Here is a 21,768-nt window from a genome sequence, read left to right as displayed (position 1 = left end):
TTTAAGATTTATAATGAAACTTTAAATGACAGGAAATATAAATTTACGAAGCCAATTTATTAGTAAATATGTGACCTCCGACTATATCAAATCATGTCTAGCTAAAGTCATTCATCGGGTAAGTCAAGCTCGAGTTATATTTCTATTACAGCATGGCAATACTGTAAAAAAATCCTGCAAATATCTTTTTAAAGTCGCTAAAGTAATACGAGTATGCTGTAATGTGAAAATGATGCACCTGGTTGTCATGTTTTCAAATACCCAACGTCTAATTATCCGCCCTGTCAAGGGCAGCATTCTTTCAAGGATGTATCGAGCTTAGACTCCTACAGAGATTCCGCATTAATAACTTTCCTACCTGTTTTGGGCACAGGGAAAGTGAATTTTAACCGAAATCCTGCGTAGGTTGGAAATTTATCAGAAAAGTATAAACATTGTATCTAAAGAAATATATCATTATAGATCTTCAAGAACTCGTACACAGAAGAAAGTTTGCGTTATTATGTTTGATAAAGTAAGGAATGATGAGGTTACGTCACTTTTTACAACTTTCCAATCGTTTCCAGAAAAATGAGGTAAGGTTGCACAAGTTGTACCACCGCTTATAAGTCGTACCTTTCACATATTAAGCATAATTTCACGCCAACTGCGCCTCTTGCGACAAAACGAGCTACCCCGTAGTCAACTATATTGTTTCATAATGTTTTATTGTAATATTTATGAGGCAGACTCTGAATATGATTCAGTGCCTAAAATGAAAAAGGATGTGCACACGACTTATGTGCTGAAGTTGACAAGAAAATGAAAAAATATTTTTGTGATCATTGTTGTAATTAATTGTACAAATAAATTAATTTAGAAAAAGAAAATTTTATTATAATTGTCCAATTTTAAACGTTGTACGACTTAGGCAAGTGATATACCTCACAATACTGGTTGTCTAAGTCAAATTAAGTTCATGTTCATAAATTTTCTTAACTATATTGTTTCATAATGTTTTATTGTAATATTTATGAGGCAGACCCTGAATATGATTCAGTGCCTAAAATGCAAAAGGATGTGCACACGACTTATGTGCTGAAGTTGACAAGAAAATGAAAAAATATTTTTGTGATCATTGTTGTAATTAATTGTACAAATAAATTAATTTAGAAAAAGAAAATTTTATTATAATTGTCCAATTTTAAACGTTGTACGACTTAGGCAAGTGATATACCTCACAATACTGGTTGTCTAAGTCAAATTAAGTTCATGTTCATAAATTTTCTTAATTTTATCCAATTTACACTGTATGGAATTTTGCTGTAATAAATATCAGCAACGAATACGCAAGATCTTATTACCACGTATAACTGTTATTTTTTTTTTTTTTTTTTTAGATTGTACGATTTATGCCTATTTTTTCTTAAGGAGTACGACGTAAGCAACCTTACCATAATATTCAGAAGAACAGAAAAATGTTTATGGTTAAGGTAACAGACAGAAGAGGATAACGGAATATAGATACAAGGGACATGAAACGTGAAACCGTATAACTAGAAATGAGCACCCAATACAAAAATGAAAATATACCTATTTCATGAAACATGCGCTTTTTATTACAGTGATATATGAGTTGAATGAATTGCTATGAATACGCAAAACGCATATGATTTCATCAGTTGTTTCGTTGTTTCCGTCTCCTTCTGCGTTACATAAATCATTACATGTTGAAATACTATTTTTCATCATACTGTTGCGTTTTTCTTTTCTGACACCAGTTGTTGCGTTATTTTCTTCCTTCATGTTCGTACGGGGTTTGTGTGGATTTGGAGTAAATAACGACGACACTTGATGAAGTATCGAAACACACTTTATTTACCAATATTGTCAGGACAGCTCCAAAACACGTTTTACAGTCGTCGATGAACTACTATAAACACGCTGACACGATCAGCGACATAGCCTTTCGGTTATCAGGCTATCACGGTGGGGACAGCTTTATTGCAAAGCACCAGAGTACAGCTCTCGACTCTGCTCGGTCGTTCTCAGAACTCCACGTACTCTCGAGACTCTCCAAGCTACAACTCTCGATGCACTTGACGACACACAGAGCACGGCTCCCGACTCTTCGATTCAATCGTTCCCGGAGCTCAACACGCTCTCTCGACGATGCACTAACCGCGATACACTAAGGGACTCTTTCGGCGAACTCAACGATCCACTCGGCACTCGCTGCCCGGCTGTCAACTCGGGGGATCGACTCCGCAGGGATTGACTCGCTAGACGAGATACCAACTCAATACTGACTATCTCGCACTCGACGAGGCACTCTCACTCGCCCTCTCGACGAGGCACTCTCACTCGCCTTCTCGACGAGGCACTTACTCTCGATACTAACTGACTGACTGCGGACCAGCAGGGTTTATATAGCTTTCGGCTTCTGTTCGAGAACATTCTGGGCTAAACCGGTAAGAATTCGTTCCAGAAGGTTCTCCATCCGTCCAATGCATATCGCCAATTTTATCGCCAAATTGGCGATTGCTCGCCAAATATGGCAGCCCTGCCTTCCCTTGCCATTTTATGGGCAACCCTAAAACTGCTTTGCGGGGAAGCCATCTCATCGCGCCTGTACATTTCGTAACTATACATTTAATGATAAACAGCAACTGAAAAAATAAATAAATCTGAAAGCATTCAGATTTTATATTACGCCCAAACAGGCGTTTTGTTATATGCAGACACGTACACGTTTTGAGAGCATTTGGACTAACGCCACGCTGAACTAAAAATATCCAAAAACAGCATGTCTTTAGAATTTCCGATACAGTCTCGCGAGCTGGAGATAAAAATGTTTTATTCCCTACAGTGTTGCTACTACTCGCTTTGAAATTGCTGAATTTTTTAATCAACAATTCGTTTTACAAAATATGAAATAGACAATAAACAAAAATGAAACAAATATGAAATAGACAATAATACAGGGAGTTCATATTTGGTGGCAACAATTTAAAAAGTGATTCGATGCAAAATGCCGTTTTGAGACTAATAGCTCTTGTGAGCTAATAAATAATGTACACTATTAATTATGAATAAATTTTAAAATTCCCTATGCGGGCTCAAAACAAATGGAAATGTAATAACTGATGATAAATATATTTTGCCGCACTATTATAATTTAAGAATTGGTTTGAGGGATTTTTCTATTGTGCTAGAGCATTTAATGACATTGTGTCAAAATTATAAATTTTTTTTTGTTAGAAACATTACATTAATGCTCTTAACTAAAAGAATATGAAACAAACATAACATGATGATCATGTTAATAAATAACTCTGTATGTCGAAAATCTTTCCATCTCTGCTGAAACATACCACTTATAAATAAGAAGAGTGTATTTACGTAAAACTGGAGATTTAACTGTAAATAAAAAAAAAATTCCTTTCATACGTTGGAACAGATGCCGTTCATAAAGATTTTATGAGAAGTATTTTGTTTAAATTAAAAGTTATTCAACCATTTTTTGAAATTTTAATTTTAAAACAAAGTTTTGAATGCAGTTTTTAGTTTAAGATTCTAGTTTCCACATTACAAACCCATTCTCTATTTTTTTTAAAGGAGATAACTATCATGTCCCTTATTAGTAACACGATATTACACTTTCTTCTGTTAAGTAAACAAGAAAGCTGATAAAAGAATAATCTATCATGTGATGAAGAATTTTGCTGTTTTGTTCCCATCCCCAGGTATTTTATTAAAACAAGCCTTTAATTGGAATCATTATAATAATATTGCATTTCATACAAAAATTACGCACCTGTTTTGTGCCACATCCCTTCAGCGGAATGCGGAGTTCGTAATAACGACTGCCGTCGCCATAAAATTTGCAGGGGCTTGTCCTGTCATAATCCGTATAGGTGACTCCTCGAAAGGGCTCTGAAAAGTTGAGCTTGATCACCATTTCTCCAGAAGCGCAAGACAGGTATGCTGTAAGGAAATGCATTGATAATTATTCAAATCTACTAGAAGAAATTAAGCTACATTATGATAGCTTATCATCCGAAATCGGCAATGAAGAAAGGGCAACGAATTTGATGAAACCGTTACAGAAGATTTAAGCAGCATTGTAAATGCCACAATTCATGGCAAAGTAAATAAATGAATGATCATATGTTCCAGCGGACAGAAAATTTTATACGAGTGAAAGCAGTTTGCCGTTACTTAACGACGAATCCACAGTGCTGTTACGTAGGCTGCTCGAGAAGTTTCCGACCTAACAAAGAAAAAATGCATTTTTCCTCCAAATTACTTTTATTTTTTGATATAGTCTCCTTGTAAATCTATATATCTCTTCCAGCGATGCTCCCATCCTTTTAACCCGCCCAAATAATATGCGGAATTTTCCTCTGCAAAGTCTCCTCGTTTGACGAAAATCTTTGTTCTCTAAGTGCTTCTTTTAGCTTAGAGAGCAAAAAAGTCATTTGGTGTCGGATCTGGCGAATAGGGCAGGTGGTCAAAGCAGTTCAAATCGTAATTCATGGATTTTCGCTATTACAGCCGCTGAGGTGTGAGATGGAGCATTGCAAATGTAGTCGTTTTTCCGTAATTTTTGTCTTTAGCTTGTCAAGCAAAGTTGCGTAGTTAGCTCTGGTAATGGTTTTCTCTTTTCAAAATAATCTATTGAAACAATCCCATGGCTATCCCAGGAAACTGTTGCTATCTTTTTCCCAGCAGAAGGAACAGCTTTTGCCATTTTTGGAACCGATTCTCACTTCGCAGTCCACTGTTTTGACTGTATTTTTATTTCTGGGCTGTAATGATGAATCCAGGTTTCATCTACAGTGATTAATAGTAGAAAAAACTCCGATTTATTGAGGCAATAGAAAGATGCAAATGTTCATTCGGACACGTTTTCCAAAGTGAGCAAACGCTGCACCCAACGTGCAGCTAGCTCGCGTATATCTAAATCTTGGTTTAATATGTGGCAAACACGTTCTTTGGACATTCTAAATAATAGCCTTTGCTAACCTTGATTCGATGGTCGTCAGCACCATTTGGTGGATTTTATGCGATGTTTTTTTCAGTGACTGCAGTTTTTGGCCGTCTTGAACGGTTTTTGGCCATCCAAGCAGGTATGCTCACGTTTAAATTCAACTGTCCAAAATTTCACAGTAGTAAATGATGGTGCAGAGTCCCCAAATAATGTAAATTTTCCAGTTACCTGAAGTTTTTGAAATTTCATATTTTATTACAAAATACAAATAAAATGTCACAATTTTTGCAAAATACAAATCATATTTCACAATTAATTTGGCCAAAATCAAGCCTGAAACTGATACTTATGCCTTCCAAAGAATTCTATCATGCATTCTGAATAATCTCATGTTAGTTCACTCTTCCTAGAAATGGAATTTTGTTTTAGAGGGTATATGCGAAATTTAAAATTACACCAAAATTCAACTTTAGACAGATATTTGGTATTCTATTATGCATTCCGAAGAATCTCACGTCAATCTACTCTTCCTCGAAATGGATTTATTATTTTATTTTATTTATTTATTAATTTTTCTTTTGTGTGTGCGTGTATCAGTTCAATTCTATATTTCGAAAACGAATTGATAAACTCTAAATGCAAACTCGTGAACAAACAATTTTTCTAATAAAAATCAGCGTAATATATCAAAATTCAGGTACGACTCATCTTTGAAAGTTTTAACTTAATTCTTTTATTATGCTACTAACAAATTAATTTTTTTGGATATATTGCTGGTTTATTTACTTGACAGCAGCCGATAATGAAAGCATGGTTTAAACTTTCGGAAGCATAACGGGCAACCATTACCTCTCTTTGCATTGAAAAAATCATTTATTTTAGGCTTTCCATTAACTAAAGTGCCTTTTATAGGCATTTTAAATGCAAGTAAGTGCTCGAATAGAATTCAATTAAATGTACCAGCATAGTAGAAGGTATAAATTCTTTCTTAGAAATTTGTAAACTGTCACAGAATTATCACTTTAACAGAAATGTATTAAACAACTGTAAGAGTTTACAAAATGATATTTAACTGCGAAAAAGGGTAATATTAACTGGCAAGCATTCAATTACAGTTAAAGTTTTTAAATAATTACTAACTATTTTTACTAACTTATATATATATATAAATATAATATACAAAAATCCTTCAATAAGCAATTTTTCATTTTATAATTTCAGTTCTTTCTAAATTGTATATCGTACAAAAATTCAGAAACAGATTAGAAAATGTATGCTTCTCACCTCTCGTCCTGTTTGTGAGAATTTCGCTGCTGAATTCATCGGCCACAGCTTGACGGACAACGTTGTCAACGTGGCTGTCATCTCTTTTGCCCTCCTGACAAAAGACAGGCCCGAGCAGCTAATAAGAATGGCAAAATCTTATTATTATTCACATTAAAAGTGATACGTATACACGATTTAGTTTAGTCACAAGCATATTCATAGCAATATTGAAACCAGAACAGACTTTATGTAGGTCTAAATAGGACAATTTAATTATAAAAATAATGCTTGGCGATAACCAGAGCCGGGACAAGGGTGAGGCAAGAGGCATTTGCCTCAGGTGAATCATTAGAAAGGGCGCCAAATTGGCTATACGAATTCGAAAATTACTTTAATTATGTTTTGATATTTGTCAGTTATTATCAGGGGAAATAAGCTTCGGCAAATTTAAATAATGCAAGAAAACCTGGAATGCGTTTTGATGTTATTTCTTATTTATCAAAAAAGAATTTTTTAACATATTCATTTGAAAGTTATAAATAATTGGCTATATTATTTTTCTAAATTTATAAAGGTACGATTAAATAATACTTCAAGAATTATGGTATAATCATGTTATAAGAATTATGATATTTTGATTTAATACAGTTATTTTTGTTTAATACAAATATAGCTATTTTTATATATATATATATATATACTAGAAATCCCGGCGGTCATACGAAATGACCGCTGTTCTAGATATTATAAATTGCAATTAAAATGATTTGTGCAAAGGTGTCTGCTAATTCAAACTGAATTAATCTGAATTAGTTTATTTGCTGCACAAAATGAATTTTTGTTTAAAATGCAAATTGTAAATACTTGATCCCACTCTGCCATGAATACTAAATAACAAGCTCCTCGTGAACACATTCCGTGGAATAAAGATGCAATTACAGTTGTAAACCATTTAAAAAACAGATGAGTGCCAATGCAAACAAATATTCACGTTCCCCTTGACACGATCAATTTGCGTTCAGCTGAAAATTCAGTTTAAAATACAAAAACAGATTTAATAATTTTAAAGGAAAATGCATTTATTGGCAACATTGTATTTCATATCTAGTTTTGGCAACAGTAAAAGAAAATTCTGAACTTGGATTTGAAAACCAAATGTATGAGAAACCATTGGCTAGTACAGTTACGCAAGCAACCTATAAACTATTGGCGACAAACACTTAAGCAGCATATATATAAGATATAGGGGCGCGCATTTACCTTTTTGCCTCAGGTGAAAAAATATCTTGGCACGGCTCTGGCGATAACATTTGGTGGCAACATTTGAAAAGTGATACGGACACAAAAATTATAAGGTATTTCTCCTGCTTTCTTAGCGTGCCTTCGTGGTGTAGTAGCCTGCATGCTGGGCGCGTATTCCAGAGGTCCGTGGTTCGATTCCCGGCGAAGGCGTTGCTCATTTTTCATGATTCCCGCTTAAAAAATACCTAATGTCTCTAAAGAGGCGATCGAACAAAAAAAAAAAAAAAAAAAAAAAAAAAAAAAAAAAAAAAATGGTGGTGGATGATGATTCTTCACACCCAGGATTTGGCGATTGGGTCCCCTAAACCCCAGTCGCCCTTTAAAAGTGGAAGTATCTAAGGTATTTCTCCCGCCTTCTTAGCGTGCCTTCGTGATGTAGTGGTCTGCATGCTCAGCTCGTATTCCAGAGATCCGTGGTTCAATTCACGGCGAAAGCATTGATCATTTTTTATGATTCCTGCTTCAAAAAATACCTAATGTCTTTACAAAGTTATCTGGACAAAAAAAAGTGAGGTTTGATACTAATAGCACCTCTATCGCTAATAAGCTTAAAGCTTTACAAAATAAACCCAGAAGAACTTTTCTCCTTTTTTTTCGGATTACATTAATCTTTTCTAATTTCACACAATCAGTTAAATAATATTTTCAAATAATGTTATAAACAGCGATTTCAAAAAAAATTTATTTTACAGTAGTTTGCGTCGACGTGTTTACTGAAGTATTTCTGAGATATTTTCCTGCACTAAAACAAATTAGAATCTTGATTTTGATTAAAAGTAACCTACTATACATAATGTTAACTTGTAAACGATTTCGGTAATTTTGTTGGTCCCTTTAGAATCTGGATACTTTATACTTCACTAGAACCGAATGATATAATTTCACAAACGTGTCTTGTTTATTCCGTCTTATTATTTATGTAAACTTTCTTATATGTCTTATTATTTATATAAACATACCATAAAACATACATTTATAAAAACTGTTATCGGCATAACATTAACATCATTTATAACATAATTTCAAGAATTATATAACTAGTTAGAAAAGTGCACTAGATTGTAAAAATTTCTAAGTTCAGCTATCAAGAATGAATTTCCGGAAGCACTGAAAGCGACATAAAATTCCTATTCGTCACGAAAAAGAGTTAATGCTCCCGGAAAAAGAAGAACTATTTGCTAAATAACAAAGTAACTTTAAGCTCCAAACCCTTAAAAATACCAAAGAAAGACATTAACTCATAGAAGAAGAATTACACAACAGAAAGCTCTCTTTGCTTTAGAAAATATTTCCTAACAAATTCTACACTACCCTTTCCACCTAAGGTAAATATTTCAAAGTAATGTTTTGTTTAGCACGTTTTTCTAATTTACTATCACCATTGCAATAAATAAAATGGGCGAGGTTAGTATTAAGTGCAAGGCCAGCTCTCAAAAAGTTTCCTCTGTGGTCGAGACTGATCTCGACCGAAATGAAACAGTTCTTCCTTAAATTCTATGCAATTAATAACTCAGTTTATTTTGTTAGCATTTTACTTTGAAGACAAGATAGAGATAGTCTCAGTTAAGTTCATTCATTGTAATGAGTTTATAGAGTAAAGATGTTTATAAAATTCCTTATTTGATGCACATGAAATGAAGCTTTCTTTTAAATTTTTTTAATATTAACTAACCCACGTGAAAAGAGGAAAAACACGCAGAGATACTTTCAAGAAATTAATAGCTTTCATTTATTAATTTCTGGGCAACCAAAATTAGCAGAAAATAAAGACTTTGATTTTTAACAATTAAAAGAAAAATAAAATAAATAAATAATAATAATAAAAAAAGAACTGAAAGTTTTCAGATTTTCTATTACGCCCAACAGGGCGTTTTTTTTATAAATGTTTTGTGTATTATCTTTATTTATTAAATATCATGTTTTTCTAACTTAAACGATACATTTCAATTCAGAAGCAATAGCCCAAAGTATTTACAAACAGCATATCTTTAGAATTTCCAATACACAGTCTTGCGCGCTGGAGGTAAAAGTGTTTTTTTTTTCCCTTACAGTGTTGCATTGTTCGCTTTGAAATCGCTGAGATTGTTAATCAAATATTCGTTAAAGTTTTACAAAATATGAAAGAGATAATAAAACGGGTTCGAAATTCAAAATTCGGGCTTCCAGGTACCCATGTTCGGGTGGAGGATTACGTTATTCAAAACTCGTTTTTTTTCAGTATGCGAGAAACATACATATATTCATGCAGACTCTTCATTATTTCATTCATTTAAATAAAATACAAAATTTAACTTTGGTGGCAAAAATTTGATTCGCCGTTTACAGTGAAACTCCACAAAATGACGTTTGGAGACTATAACTCTTCTAGACTTAAAAAAAATAATAAAAACTAAGCTTTGAAAGATAATAAAAAAGTGATCATAAACAGATTTTTTGACTTTTCATTTTGAAATTTATCGCATATTTAGCTTAAATGTTTCAAAACAAATTTGAATCCACAGTTTTTATATCATCATACAAACATATCATTATGATTCACAATACTTTCTAGATACTGAATTTTATGATGGTTATCGCGTCATTTACTGATTAAATCTGTAATTTCGAAACAAAGCATTTACTTTCAAATTTAACATTTTCCTATCAACATCATTTATCAACTGATGATGCGTAATCAACAACAACAACAACAACAACAAAAATATCATTAGCGGAGAAGAAAAATACGCATATTGAGAGCAGATGACATACACACGTGTGTATATATATATATGTAATCAAAAACTTAAAAAACGTAAATTAATAATTTACGTTTTTTAAGTAGATTAGTAGAAGTAGATTAAACCATCCAAGGAAGATGTTAAAACTATATACAGAAACCTATTATATTTCAAAATTATAAATCAAATTTATAAACCATCCTTTAAGTGTTTTAGAAAATTTTATTTTATATACTGGATATACCAATCATATTAAAATTTATAATACATTGTTGATTATTCATAGTTTTAATGTTTTAGACCAAGTTCTCAAGAGATAATAATCTGAAACATCACAACTGAACAATCCTAAAGAACTGTATCCCATTTCGTTCCGCATGGCCCTTTGAACATTTAAAGATAAAAACAAAATACACCATAAAATGAAATGGAAATCGAAATAGAAAACCCCATATTCAAATAAATCATGCGATTACACCGGTATATAATATCGGCGATAATTTAATTCTTTTTTTTTTTTTTTTTAATGTATGTACTGTTTGTTCTAGCTTATTTTTTATGTATGTACCATACTTTTTGTTTTCTTTTTATTTTATTTTACTTTAAAATGTATGCATACCAATGCAAATCTCAAACTTTTTTTAAAGCTTATTAGAAGTTTTTAATAGTTTTGGCATAGTTCTCTTAAGCTGTTATAGTATTAACTTTTCCTAGTTTCAGTTTGCGATAGTTTGAAACTTAATTCCCTATGCAATAATCACAAATAGAAAATTTGATAATTATATTGTTTCGCGGGTATGTGTTCCTAACAGATTGGACGCATAAGTCCGATAATAGGTTAATACAATCTATTCTTATTAAAAGAAATATAACAGAACGCTAATATTTTCCTCAGAGATATTTTCACAAGTGTTCATAATATCACGCAGTGTAATTAGTAGTTATTCTTCAAACTGCTAAAAATATTAAATACAACGCAATGCAAACCGCATCTAAAGAGAAAGCTAACACGGATATCTCAATTCTCGCCGATTTAAATAACTCGCAACAACAATAACCAAGCAACTCAACTCAGATGCTCTCTCTCTCTAGCCTTTTATAGTTGTCAACCGGTAGCGAGAAATTTCTAGTACTTTCTGCTTCTCGAAATTGCTGGTAAGCAATAAGAGTGTGGAATTACGGTTACAGCTAACATAGTGGTCAATTACATTTATTCAATTTCAATACACATTAAGGTGATACAGGGACTGGACCAAAATGTCGCCAAGTGGTCGCCAAATTTGGCGACTTCTGGCAATTTATCGCCAAAAACCTTGTTAGTTTGGCGATGTCTCGCCATATAACAGAGATACCCAATGTTGAATGCTCTTGCCGCTGAACGCTTACTTTTACGCCATAGCTTTGTCTTAAAATTTGTCTTGCGCTATATTACACAGAAAAATACAACAATTTTACTTATAATTCTACTAAAATTACCTATCTAAGTGCAAAATTCGTATCTAAGTGCAGCTAACATAGTGGTTAATTACATTTATTCAGTTTCAATACAAATTATCGAGATAACCATTTACTCAATGTTGAATTACTTTTCCGGCGCAGCTTTCTCTTTATCGAGCTGAATTGCGCGGGGAAATACAACAATTTTAATTATAAGTCTACTAAAATTATATACCTAAATGCAAAACTCGTAACATTATGTACATATCTATATATATATATGTGTGTGTGTGTATCTATACCAAAGAATTCAATGAATGTTTTATGCGTATTGTTATATATATATTATATGTTTATGCTATAAATATATCGTTGAAAATTAAAAAATAAAAATTTTAAATTCCAAGAGCGTAAACATTCTATTAGTATTATGAAAGAACTGTTAATTCAAAAATCAATTAATTTTAAAAAGAAAACTTAACATATTTTAATTTTTTGCAGGTTTATTAAAAAGTTCTTATTTCAAATTAAGGACTTTTATAAACAATGGAAGTATTATTGCATACCGAAATATCTAATTCTGCGGTTTACAAGAAACATTATCGGATAGTGATATTCCATTTTTTCAGTTTTCTGCGGAAAGTCAAACAACGACGACGGCAAAATAAAATTTAAACACGTTTTACTCGTATTACACTTTTTTGAAAATTTCTTCATCATGTTCTGAGAAAGCAATTATCGAAATTCCGGGAACTACTAGCTATTGGTTTACTTAATATATGAAGTAAAAACAAACAACAAATTTGCTTCAGAAAATTTGCAAGAATTGTATACCAATCTCCCTCTTTATAACCGAAAAAAAAAAAACTAGTTTATTACACAAGAACATGCGAAACAATTGAAGCAGTTTTTCATAAAAAAGGAAACATAGTTGAAAAATAAAATAAAGGTAGAATTTGTTAATTAAATAAGTAGTTTACAATAAGACGGAAAGAAATGAAATTATAGAAATATCTACATTTTCTCGTAAATGGCTGCAAGACAGCGAATAGTATGAAACTATTTAGTTTGTTTGTTTTTCTTCATAAAACTGTTAAAAACGAAGAAACAAAATGCATTCTTCTGAAGGACTTTTGAAACTATCCATGGCAACCTTCTGCAACGGTGCTTGGTAAAAACTACTGTTTCTTTTTATGTCAATGCCGCCACAGAGCAAGCACAAGCACGGATCATTGACTGAAGTCGGTATTGGCTCGGGGGAGCTTCTAAAAAACCTCCCAGAAATTTGCAGATCGGCCAATGTCCTGACACATCTGTAATTAAAAACACTCGACAACTTGAATTCGAACATTCCATGTGTACATTCACTGAAAGAAAACAGTAAAGGAGTGTGGAGAGGGAGGTACAAAGCAAACATTCTTCTTTTCTTTTTTTTTTTTTTTTTCCCAGACATATTTGACCCTTCCTTTTCTTCCGCGTTTTTTAACTCTACTGTGCAAACTGTGAAGCGTTGAAAGCTAAAAAATACGCGAATAAATTTCGAAAATTTCAGCATTCTTATCACATTATTGACCTTCTCCTTTAGTTGCTTAAATCCTGATAGTGCTTTGTTTTTTAATTATTTAATTTTAACTTAGTCGAATAGATTCGTAATTTCTGACACCTTTTTACCTTCCCCAAATTTTCAATAAATCAGTTTCTATTCCTCTTTTTACTACGCAGAAGTTGAAGATAAAAGTTCATTTTGATAGTACTGTTGTGTACGTACGGGCTCGTAATGGATCGAATGAAAAAAAATAATTTTACCAAAAGAAACACTTCCCAATATCACAGAGCACAATCAGTAATTACACTTCAAAGTACTAAAGACGTTAAACACAACTCAGTGCAAAACGCATCTAAAGAGAGAAGGTAACACGGAGATATCTGAATAATCCAAACCACGCTGAAGTAACAACTAACAACTGAGAAAGTAGTGCTCCCTCCGGCTTTATATAGTTTAGTTCCGGCCACCGAGAAATTTCTAGTACATTCTGCTTCTCGAAATTACTGGAAGGCATATGAAAACCGGATACGGTTACAGTTCATATAGGAATAAATTTCAATAATTCAATTACAATATCCATTAGAATTATACAGGGACCAGACCAAAATGTCGCAAAGTTTGGCGACTTTTGATGTTTTTCGCTTAATCTGGGGACAAAAATTAGTCGCCAAAACGGTTGCAAGCTTGGCGATATCTCCCATATTAGCGAGATTACTCAATATTTAATAGACTTGCCCTTGTATTCTTATTTTTCCAATAGAGCATCGTTTCTCTCAAGATTTTCATATTACATTACGCAGAATAATGCAACCATATCACGTAAAATTTCACCAAAATTATCCACATGAATACAAAATTCATAACAGAATTATCATAATTATTTCCTTTAAAAAGACCAGATGTATTTTTCATCCAGCCTGTATACATTCTAATAGCCATATTATATTTTATTGAACTGCGCAGTACGATTTACAGTTCTAGATAGCTTTGCTGTAGTTAGCATTTTAACTCATTGGATTTCGAACAAATATTACAGTAATAATTTATAGATTTGAGAGCCACATAGATTTTTCTCTCTCACACTCACAGAGTTTCTCTCTACAAAGGAAAGGAAATTTCTGAAATACCTAATGCAAATTGTGTGATAAAAAATATGAATCAATGCAACAAGCAAAAAAGTATAGTGAGTGAATATTTAAACAAAATGAATAACTATAATTCCTGTATAACTTTTACGTCTACAAAATGATACAGGTCATATACACAGGATTTTCGAAAAAGATGACAGCAAGCTTTATTTCTTTAAATATTGATTCCAGACATTTATTCACAGCTAAAAGTAAGGGAAAGACTTTTATGAAAACAATTCCATTAATGAAGATAGAAGAGTTCTGTAAGCATAAAATATGATTTTTCATACGTGCTTCGCAGATCAGTAAAAATAACAAACGTAATGCTTATTATAATTTTATGGCACACCAGGCGGGTGAGCGATTGAAGTCGCTGAACACTGGTAGTTCGGCCCATGGTTCGAATCCCGCCAAACGGGCTAATTGCATGGGCGTCTTCATGGTTTTCCCCATGTGTAACGTGTATATAAGCCGCTTCCCTTTAAATGTCCTCTACGAAAGCAGCCCTTCCCTTAGGCAAATAGCCTTGAATACTTTGCCGTCATTAAATAAACCAAACCGATTATGATTTAATAAATTAAATACAAAACTTTCCATACTTTTAAACACAAAATTAGTGGAATTACATGAGAACGAATTCAATCACATTCAGTCTCTTTTGCTAAGCGATTTCAAACAGATTTTCACCTAATTCAGGAAGAAACAAAATTAAAATTGCTCGCTGGGCAAATTATTGTTCCGTACTACCGTATTAGGTAAAAAGGTATTTTTATTACCTTTTTAAACTTGTTTGAGGAAATTATTTATTACAAACACGTCCGTCAATTTTGCACTTAAATGTTTAGATTTTGGATCGGAATGTAAATTCTGCAACGTTAGTTCATTATTTAGATTAGGTGACATTTAGTTAAAAAAAAAAAAAAAAAAAGAGAAGACAAATTTTATCCACTATTTTCTAGGAAATAATCTCAGCTGGAATCCAAATTTCCTAATTGATTGGGGGCTTTTTGCTACATTATATAAATTCTTACTGTTAATTTCAAACAGTAAGGTAAAATATTAAAATGAATGCTTGAATAACTTTTTACCCCAAAGGGGCATTAGCCCAGAAGGGCTAATAGTCTCCAAACGACATTTTGCGTTGAATCACTTGAAAGCGATTATCACTTTTCAAACTGTTGTCACCAAATATTATCACCCTGTATTATATTTAAAGAAACTAAATAATGAAGAATCTGCATGAACGTATGTATGTTTGTCACATTGTGAAAAAACAACGGTAACTAGAGTCAGCAAATGTTCAATAACATAGTCCTCTACCCGAACCCAGACACCAGGAAGCCCGAATTTGGAATTTGTTTTATTGGCTGTTTTTCCAACGAATTTTTGGGCCCACCAGCAGCCGAGCGGTAAAGTCGCTGAACACTGGTAGTTCGGTCTGAGGTTCGAATCCCGCGAACGGGCTGGCTGCATGGGCGTTTTCGTGGCTTTTCCCATGTGTAACGTGTATATGAGCCAGTTACCCTTAGAAAGTCCTCCACGAAGGCATCCCTCCCTTTAGGCAGATAGCCCTAGTGTGCTTTGCCGTAATTAAATACACACACACCAACAAATTTTTAATTTAAAAACTAAATAATTATTAAAAAAAAACTCAAACCTTTCAGAATTTATATTACGCCCAAAGAAGCACTTTTTCAACGTTTGGTGTGTTACTTTTATTTATTAAATATCGTGTTTTTCGCACTTAAACCATAAAATTCAGTACAACAGCAATATCATAAAAAAAGAAATCTCATGCAAAAAATATCCGTGCTTGAAGATACCCGCGATGTTAATGTTAATGGAATACTAAACGCCGAGGTTGTTAAAAAATTCTTTATAAAGTTTTATAGAATATAAATAAAATATAAAAAAAACAAAATAATAATAAAACAAATTCCAAACTTAGGCTTCCAGATGCCCATATTTGAGTAGAAGAATACGTAATTCAAAATTTGATGTCTTCTACGTACCGTTGTTTTTTCACAATGCGAGAAACAGACGTACATTCATGCAGATTCTTCTTTAGTTAATTTCTTTAAATGTAATTCAGGGCTGTAATATTTGGTGGCAACAATTTGAAAAGTGAACCGATATTTATAATGAACCAACGCAAAATGCCAATACTGAATTAATAGCCTATCTCGGCAAATTACTCCTTTGGGCTAACAATTTCAAAGCGAGCAGTGGCAACACTGCAGGAAATAAAACACTTATATCTGAAGTGACCGAGACTATCTATTGGTAATTCTAATGATGCACTGTTTTCAAATATTTTTAGCACAAAGTGGGCTTAGCCGAAAGGTTGTCAGCTGATGGCCCAAATGCTGTGTAAATGTGTCGTAAATAAAATAAAATTTTATTTTATTACTCCAAAGGGGCAATTTCCCCAGAAGGACTAATAATTTCGTTTTGGCATTTTGCGTTTATTCATTATAAATATCGGTTCACTTTTCAAATTGTTGCCACCAAATATTACAGCCCTGTATTATATTTAAATAAATTAAGTAATGAAGAATCTGAATAAATGTATGCATGTTTTTCGCATTGTGATAAAACAACGATGCTTAGAGTCATCAAATTTTGAATAACGTAAGTTTCCACCCGAATATGGGCATCTGGAAACCCAAATTTGGAATTTAGAATTTGTTTTATTATCTATTTCATATTTTGCAAAACTTTAAAGAATTTTTGGTTAACAAACCCAACGATCTCAAAGCAAGCAATGGCAACACTGTACGAAAAAGAAAAAAAAAAAAAAAAAAAAATTATCTACAGCGCGCGAGACTGTGTATCGGCAATTCTAAAGGTAAGCTCATTTTAAAATTATTTTCCGATATTGCTGTTAAATTGAATTTTATGGTTTAAATGCGAAGAACATGGTATTTAATAAATAAAGGTAACACACAAAACGTTAAAAAAAAGTCCCTTTGGTTATGATGTAAAATCTGAAACCTTTCAGATTTTTTTTAATTAGTTTTTTCTTTTTTCGCATTTATACTATCAATCCTTTTAAAGGGAAAAAAAAAGACCCAACGTTGCATTGACAGATATATGCAAGTTAACCAAAAGAACTAAATCCAGGTGTATTTTCAAGTATTCTTTAATATAAATCAAAATATGCCTGAATTGAATTACTATGCATGTAAGAGAATTTCGAGTATCGTTATGCTTAACAATTAATAGTTATAATGATGAATTAATAAATGTATAAACAAGTTAACTCTAGTAGTTCAGAAATCGACAGTGAAAAGATTTATGTAAAGATCCATTTTTACATATAGCAATAATACGTGACCTTGAACTCAAGGGCATAATAATCTGTTATATAGAACTGCAGTCTGCAAATGTGTCTTAAGTGCTACAGCGCAGCAGACAATTTAAGTAAGAACTTGTTTTCCTTTTATCCAATTTGCAATCGCCTAACGGGCATTAAGGTAGGACGTTCAAGGTTAAACTGCTTAAACAGTACGAACGGGCTGTCGTTAAATCACACATTATGAAAAAGACCCGCTGAACAAGAACAATTACTTCTTGTCAGATTTTTACGTCCAATGGAAATACATTCAGGAGTACATACAACACAAGCATTTCTCAAACAAACAAATCTTTTATTATACAGATATTGGGCTAAGTTTTATATTGTATTCTGTATTTAAAAATGAATCATAAAATTATTAACATAACCGTAGTATATCTTTTTTGTAACCACGAAGTGATTTTTGAATTAAAGAAAATTAAAAATAAAACAAATAGTGAATATTTTTGTGTCTCCTTTTGCTTCTGACCTAATAAATAAAACCAATTTTGTGGTTACGTAGAAAAATACCTTAAAAATCTCTCAACTTAAAATTGTCATTTGTTATTCTGCATCGATTATTATTTAAAAAATATTTTGAAAGTGGCTTTAGATTATCCTCCCCACATTGCTTTTAAATGACTGTTATACATATATATATATATATATATATATATATATATAAAAAAACTAACTAATAACAGACTAATAGCTAACGCTTCTTTGGGCTAAAAAAAAAAAAAAAAGAAAAGAAAAGAAAAAAATCAAAGATAAAGAAATATCTGATGTAGTCAATTGGTATGAAAAGATACGAAATACTTTGCAAAGTAAAAAAAAAAAAAAAAAAAAAAAAAAGATATAACAATGTTCGCTCATTATTACAAGGAACTATCAAAAGATATGAGTCTATGATATGATAAAGGTAAACAAAGAGATACATTTCGAGTGAACATTTTTCTGCAATCTTAGAAAGGGTTGAGAAACATTTTTTATATCAGCGTTAAACTCGAAAACCTAGCAATTTATCGAAAATGCAAATATCGAAATGCCTCCTAATAATGTTGAAACTCAATTTCACAAAGAAGAAAACTAATATCAGATAACGAGAATGACAATACTATCTCAAAGTGACAAAACTGTTTCTTAACTGGACGGCATTGGAAGAGGGAGAAATTATATTTCGAACATCCTATCTCAAGAGAGAAAATTTTTCTCTTTTATAAACAATAGCTAATTGCAATAACTAAATAACATAATTACAATAACTAAAATAACATAAACAAATACTGCTAAATTTTTTTGAACCATAACTTAATACTTTTGACTATATAATATAATGTTTAAGCACTAATAATGATCCCATTAAAATTTTTATTGTATCGCTATTGTACTTATTCATATACGTATATACGAGTCAGTTTCCCTTAGAAAGTCCAACACGAAGGCATTCCTCCCCTTAGGCAGATAGCCCTCGAGTGCTTTGCCGGGATTAAATAAGACAAAAAAAAAAAAAAAAAAAAAAAACTTTTCCAACCTTTTCCATCAGTATCAATTTCGAAAGAAATGTTACATAAAATTTTACTTAAATAAAAAGAATAAAATAATACAATTGCAATAAATAAAATAACATAAATTTTATTAATTATGATTAATTACGTATATTAATTTATGTAATCAATAAAATTACATAAATAAAAAGAAATATTATTATGAAAAGGAAATTACATAAATCACTTTAAAAGGAAATATTAAAATCTTCACAATGTACATTTAGGTTAATGTGACCAGATATCCCTCATTTGAAATTACTGTGCCTCTTAGTGTGCCCGCGTATTATCGCTAACCCAGAATAACAGATTGCCGATTTTCGAAAACATATGAGCTTCTGATAAATAAGTCCACTGGATATCAAGTCCGTAAAATTATTAGCAAACTAACGGAAGCAATTAGCAAAATTAATTAGCAAAATTATTAGCAAAATAATGTAAAGCAACCAAAAACACAAATACGATGTAGCAGCACTGGAATCGCTAAAGAGAATGTTGCGCTTAGTCTGTCTGTCACTAGCCAAATAGAGCGGAGGAATCCTAGCTATTAGCAACGTAAGTATGAGGAACAATGAACGATCATTTGGGCAAGTAGAAAAGAACTGCCAGTATATCACGCAAGATCATCATATTTGCAATAACATATAACATAAACAGCTGAAAAAACGACAATTGTAGGAATAAGATACATAATATATCAGTACATACAAATGATTTTTTTAATTAATATTATTTACAATACAGAGCTCATTGCCATAGACTTAATCTTCCTTAGAAAGCCCAAAAATCTCCTCTAGAATGAGGTGGGGTATTTGAAACTTATCTAACATGTTGCCGCATTTTTTAATTCAGGTGTCTTATCTGGATTACTCGACCAATATTGAAGCCGAAAAGATTTTGCACCTCTTTCATAACTTTGAACAGCTCTGAAATGTCAGAGCTATCATTTCATTTGTATTATTGAAAGTGTTCCCATCTGTAGTTTTGCGAGGTTGTATTATCCGCAGCATTAATTTTGGGAATGTAGCTCTTACTTTGTGCATTAAAATTATCAAAACTAGTAGGTTTGAGAGTTTGGGCACAGTTTACTCCAGGTTTAATAGCTGAATTTCTTACATATACATTTACTGATGAGAACTTAGGGCAACCCCTATACGAGGCCACATGGGAGCCGAGACAGTTCGTACACTTGGAAGCATCTGAAAGAAATATCTTCAGTCACTTCAGTTTAGGCTAAAAATATCTGAAGAACAAGTTTTAAAAAAATTATTTTTAAAAATTCACAAATATGACACAACTTAAAATACGTCATCAACGAAAAATCAGATTTCACTGCGCCACTGAAACAATCGAGAGTAACTGTTAAGGAATGATAGCGCTTTTTCAAACTGTTGCAGTGAAGTTGAAGCTTTTACTTTGCATTTTTGAGGGCTTACTCTTATTAAGATTCAAAATACGATTTTAAATTTGCAGTTTTCTGTAAGATGCTTTATTTTAAGGCATAAATTCAAATTCAAGAGATTTCTAGTTTTTTATTTTGGAAGTTATCAGCAACGGAGTAACAGAATAATTTGATTGTATCAAATATGCCAAGTTTGTACACAGCTTAATTATATGTATCTTATTAAGATCAGATGCATGAACATAGGAAATTTTAAAATATGCATAATATCTCACGCTCACATCCCCAGTTCCCATCTCATTTTTTCCATTTCAGGTTAATTTTTTCCACAAAATTATGAAACAGAAAGCTATTAAAATTTCAAAAGAATCACAATTCAAATGATTTTAATTAAATGAATGTGAAAAATGCAGTCAAAGTTAGCACCCGTCTTTTATATTCGCATTTAAAATACAGTTTCAATAAAAATTTATGGCTTATTTTTAGCCGTGTTTTAACAGTTATCAGTGTAATAAAGTGATTTAATCATATTTCACTCATCAGTCATTCATAAGATCTTTCAGTCATTCATTAACTCAACTTTAGACGCTTGCATATGATGTAAATAAACTCTTCAGTTTCCTAAATTGATCTATAATATTCTAGCAATCTTCTGTGTTCGGTCCAAATTATAAGGTACATTTAAAAAAGAAATGCAAGGAAAATAAAATCATCATTATTTCTTTTTTCCCTTTTTATACAAGCAGAATGAGCGTGTTTCAAACAATAACCGCGGAAGACGGTAGGAAATAAAATCATAGTGTGACAGGTAAAGTGACATGAAAAGAAATTTCCTGATTAATTTTTTTTATGTTATTCCTTTTATTTGTGAGAAATAAAAGAAATTGCGTGCATACTGGAGTTTTCTAGTTTTATACACATAAACACAGAAATTTTATTATTATTTTTTCTATCTTTAATGACAAGAGAATATTTATTTACTTTTTTATCATTTATGTTGCTTATTATAAACCTTAGATATATGAATTAAGCAAATTGTATGACATTGTTTTATCAAAAGGAATTATAACTATTATCATATTTTTCTTAACAGTCGATAAAAGCTTCAA

The 21,768-nt window shown here is 31.9% G+C and overlaps 1 protein-coding gene across 4 annotated transcripts in view; it reads right to left on the bottom strand.

Annotated features, from left to right (window-relative positions):
• LOC118203526 (uncharacterized) overlaps window positions 1-21,768 on the bottom strand; it is a 294,354-nt gene that overhangs the window by 16,565 nt on the left and 256,021 nt on the right. For all 4 annotated transcript variants that reach the window (XM_085823275.1, XM_085823276.1, XM_035375809.2 and 1 more), the window contains 2 exons: window positions 6,257-6,374; window positions 3,797-3,966 (listed from right to left, as the gene is read on the bottom strand). In XM_085823275.1, coding sequence (XP_085679401.1) covers window positions 3,797-3,966; window positions 6,257-6,374 — 288 coding nt within the window. The remainder of the gene's footprint in view (window positions 1-3,796; window positions 3,967-6,256; window positions 6,375-21,768) is intronic.

Source organism: Stegodyphus dumicola, chromosome 9 (genome assembly GCF_044657685.1).
Source record: "Stegodyphus dumicola isolate Sdum_Otavi_A_Nest chromosome 9, ASM4465768v1".
NCBI classification, from domain to species: Eukaryota; Metazoa; Arthropoda; class Arachnida; order Araneae; family Eresidae; genus Stegodyphus; species Stegodyphus dumicola.
Note: the sequence above shows the minus strand (reverse complement) of the source record. Positions and strands in the feature narration are given on the sequence as shown.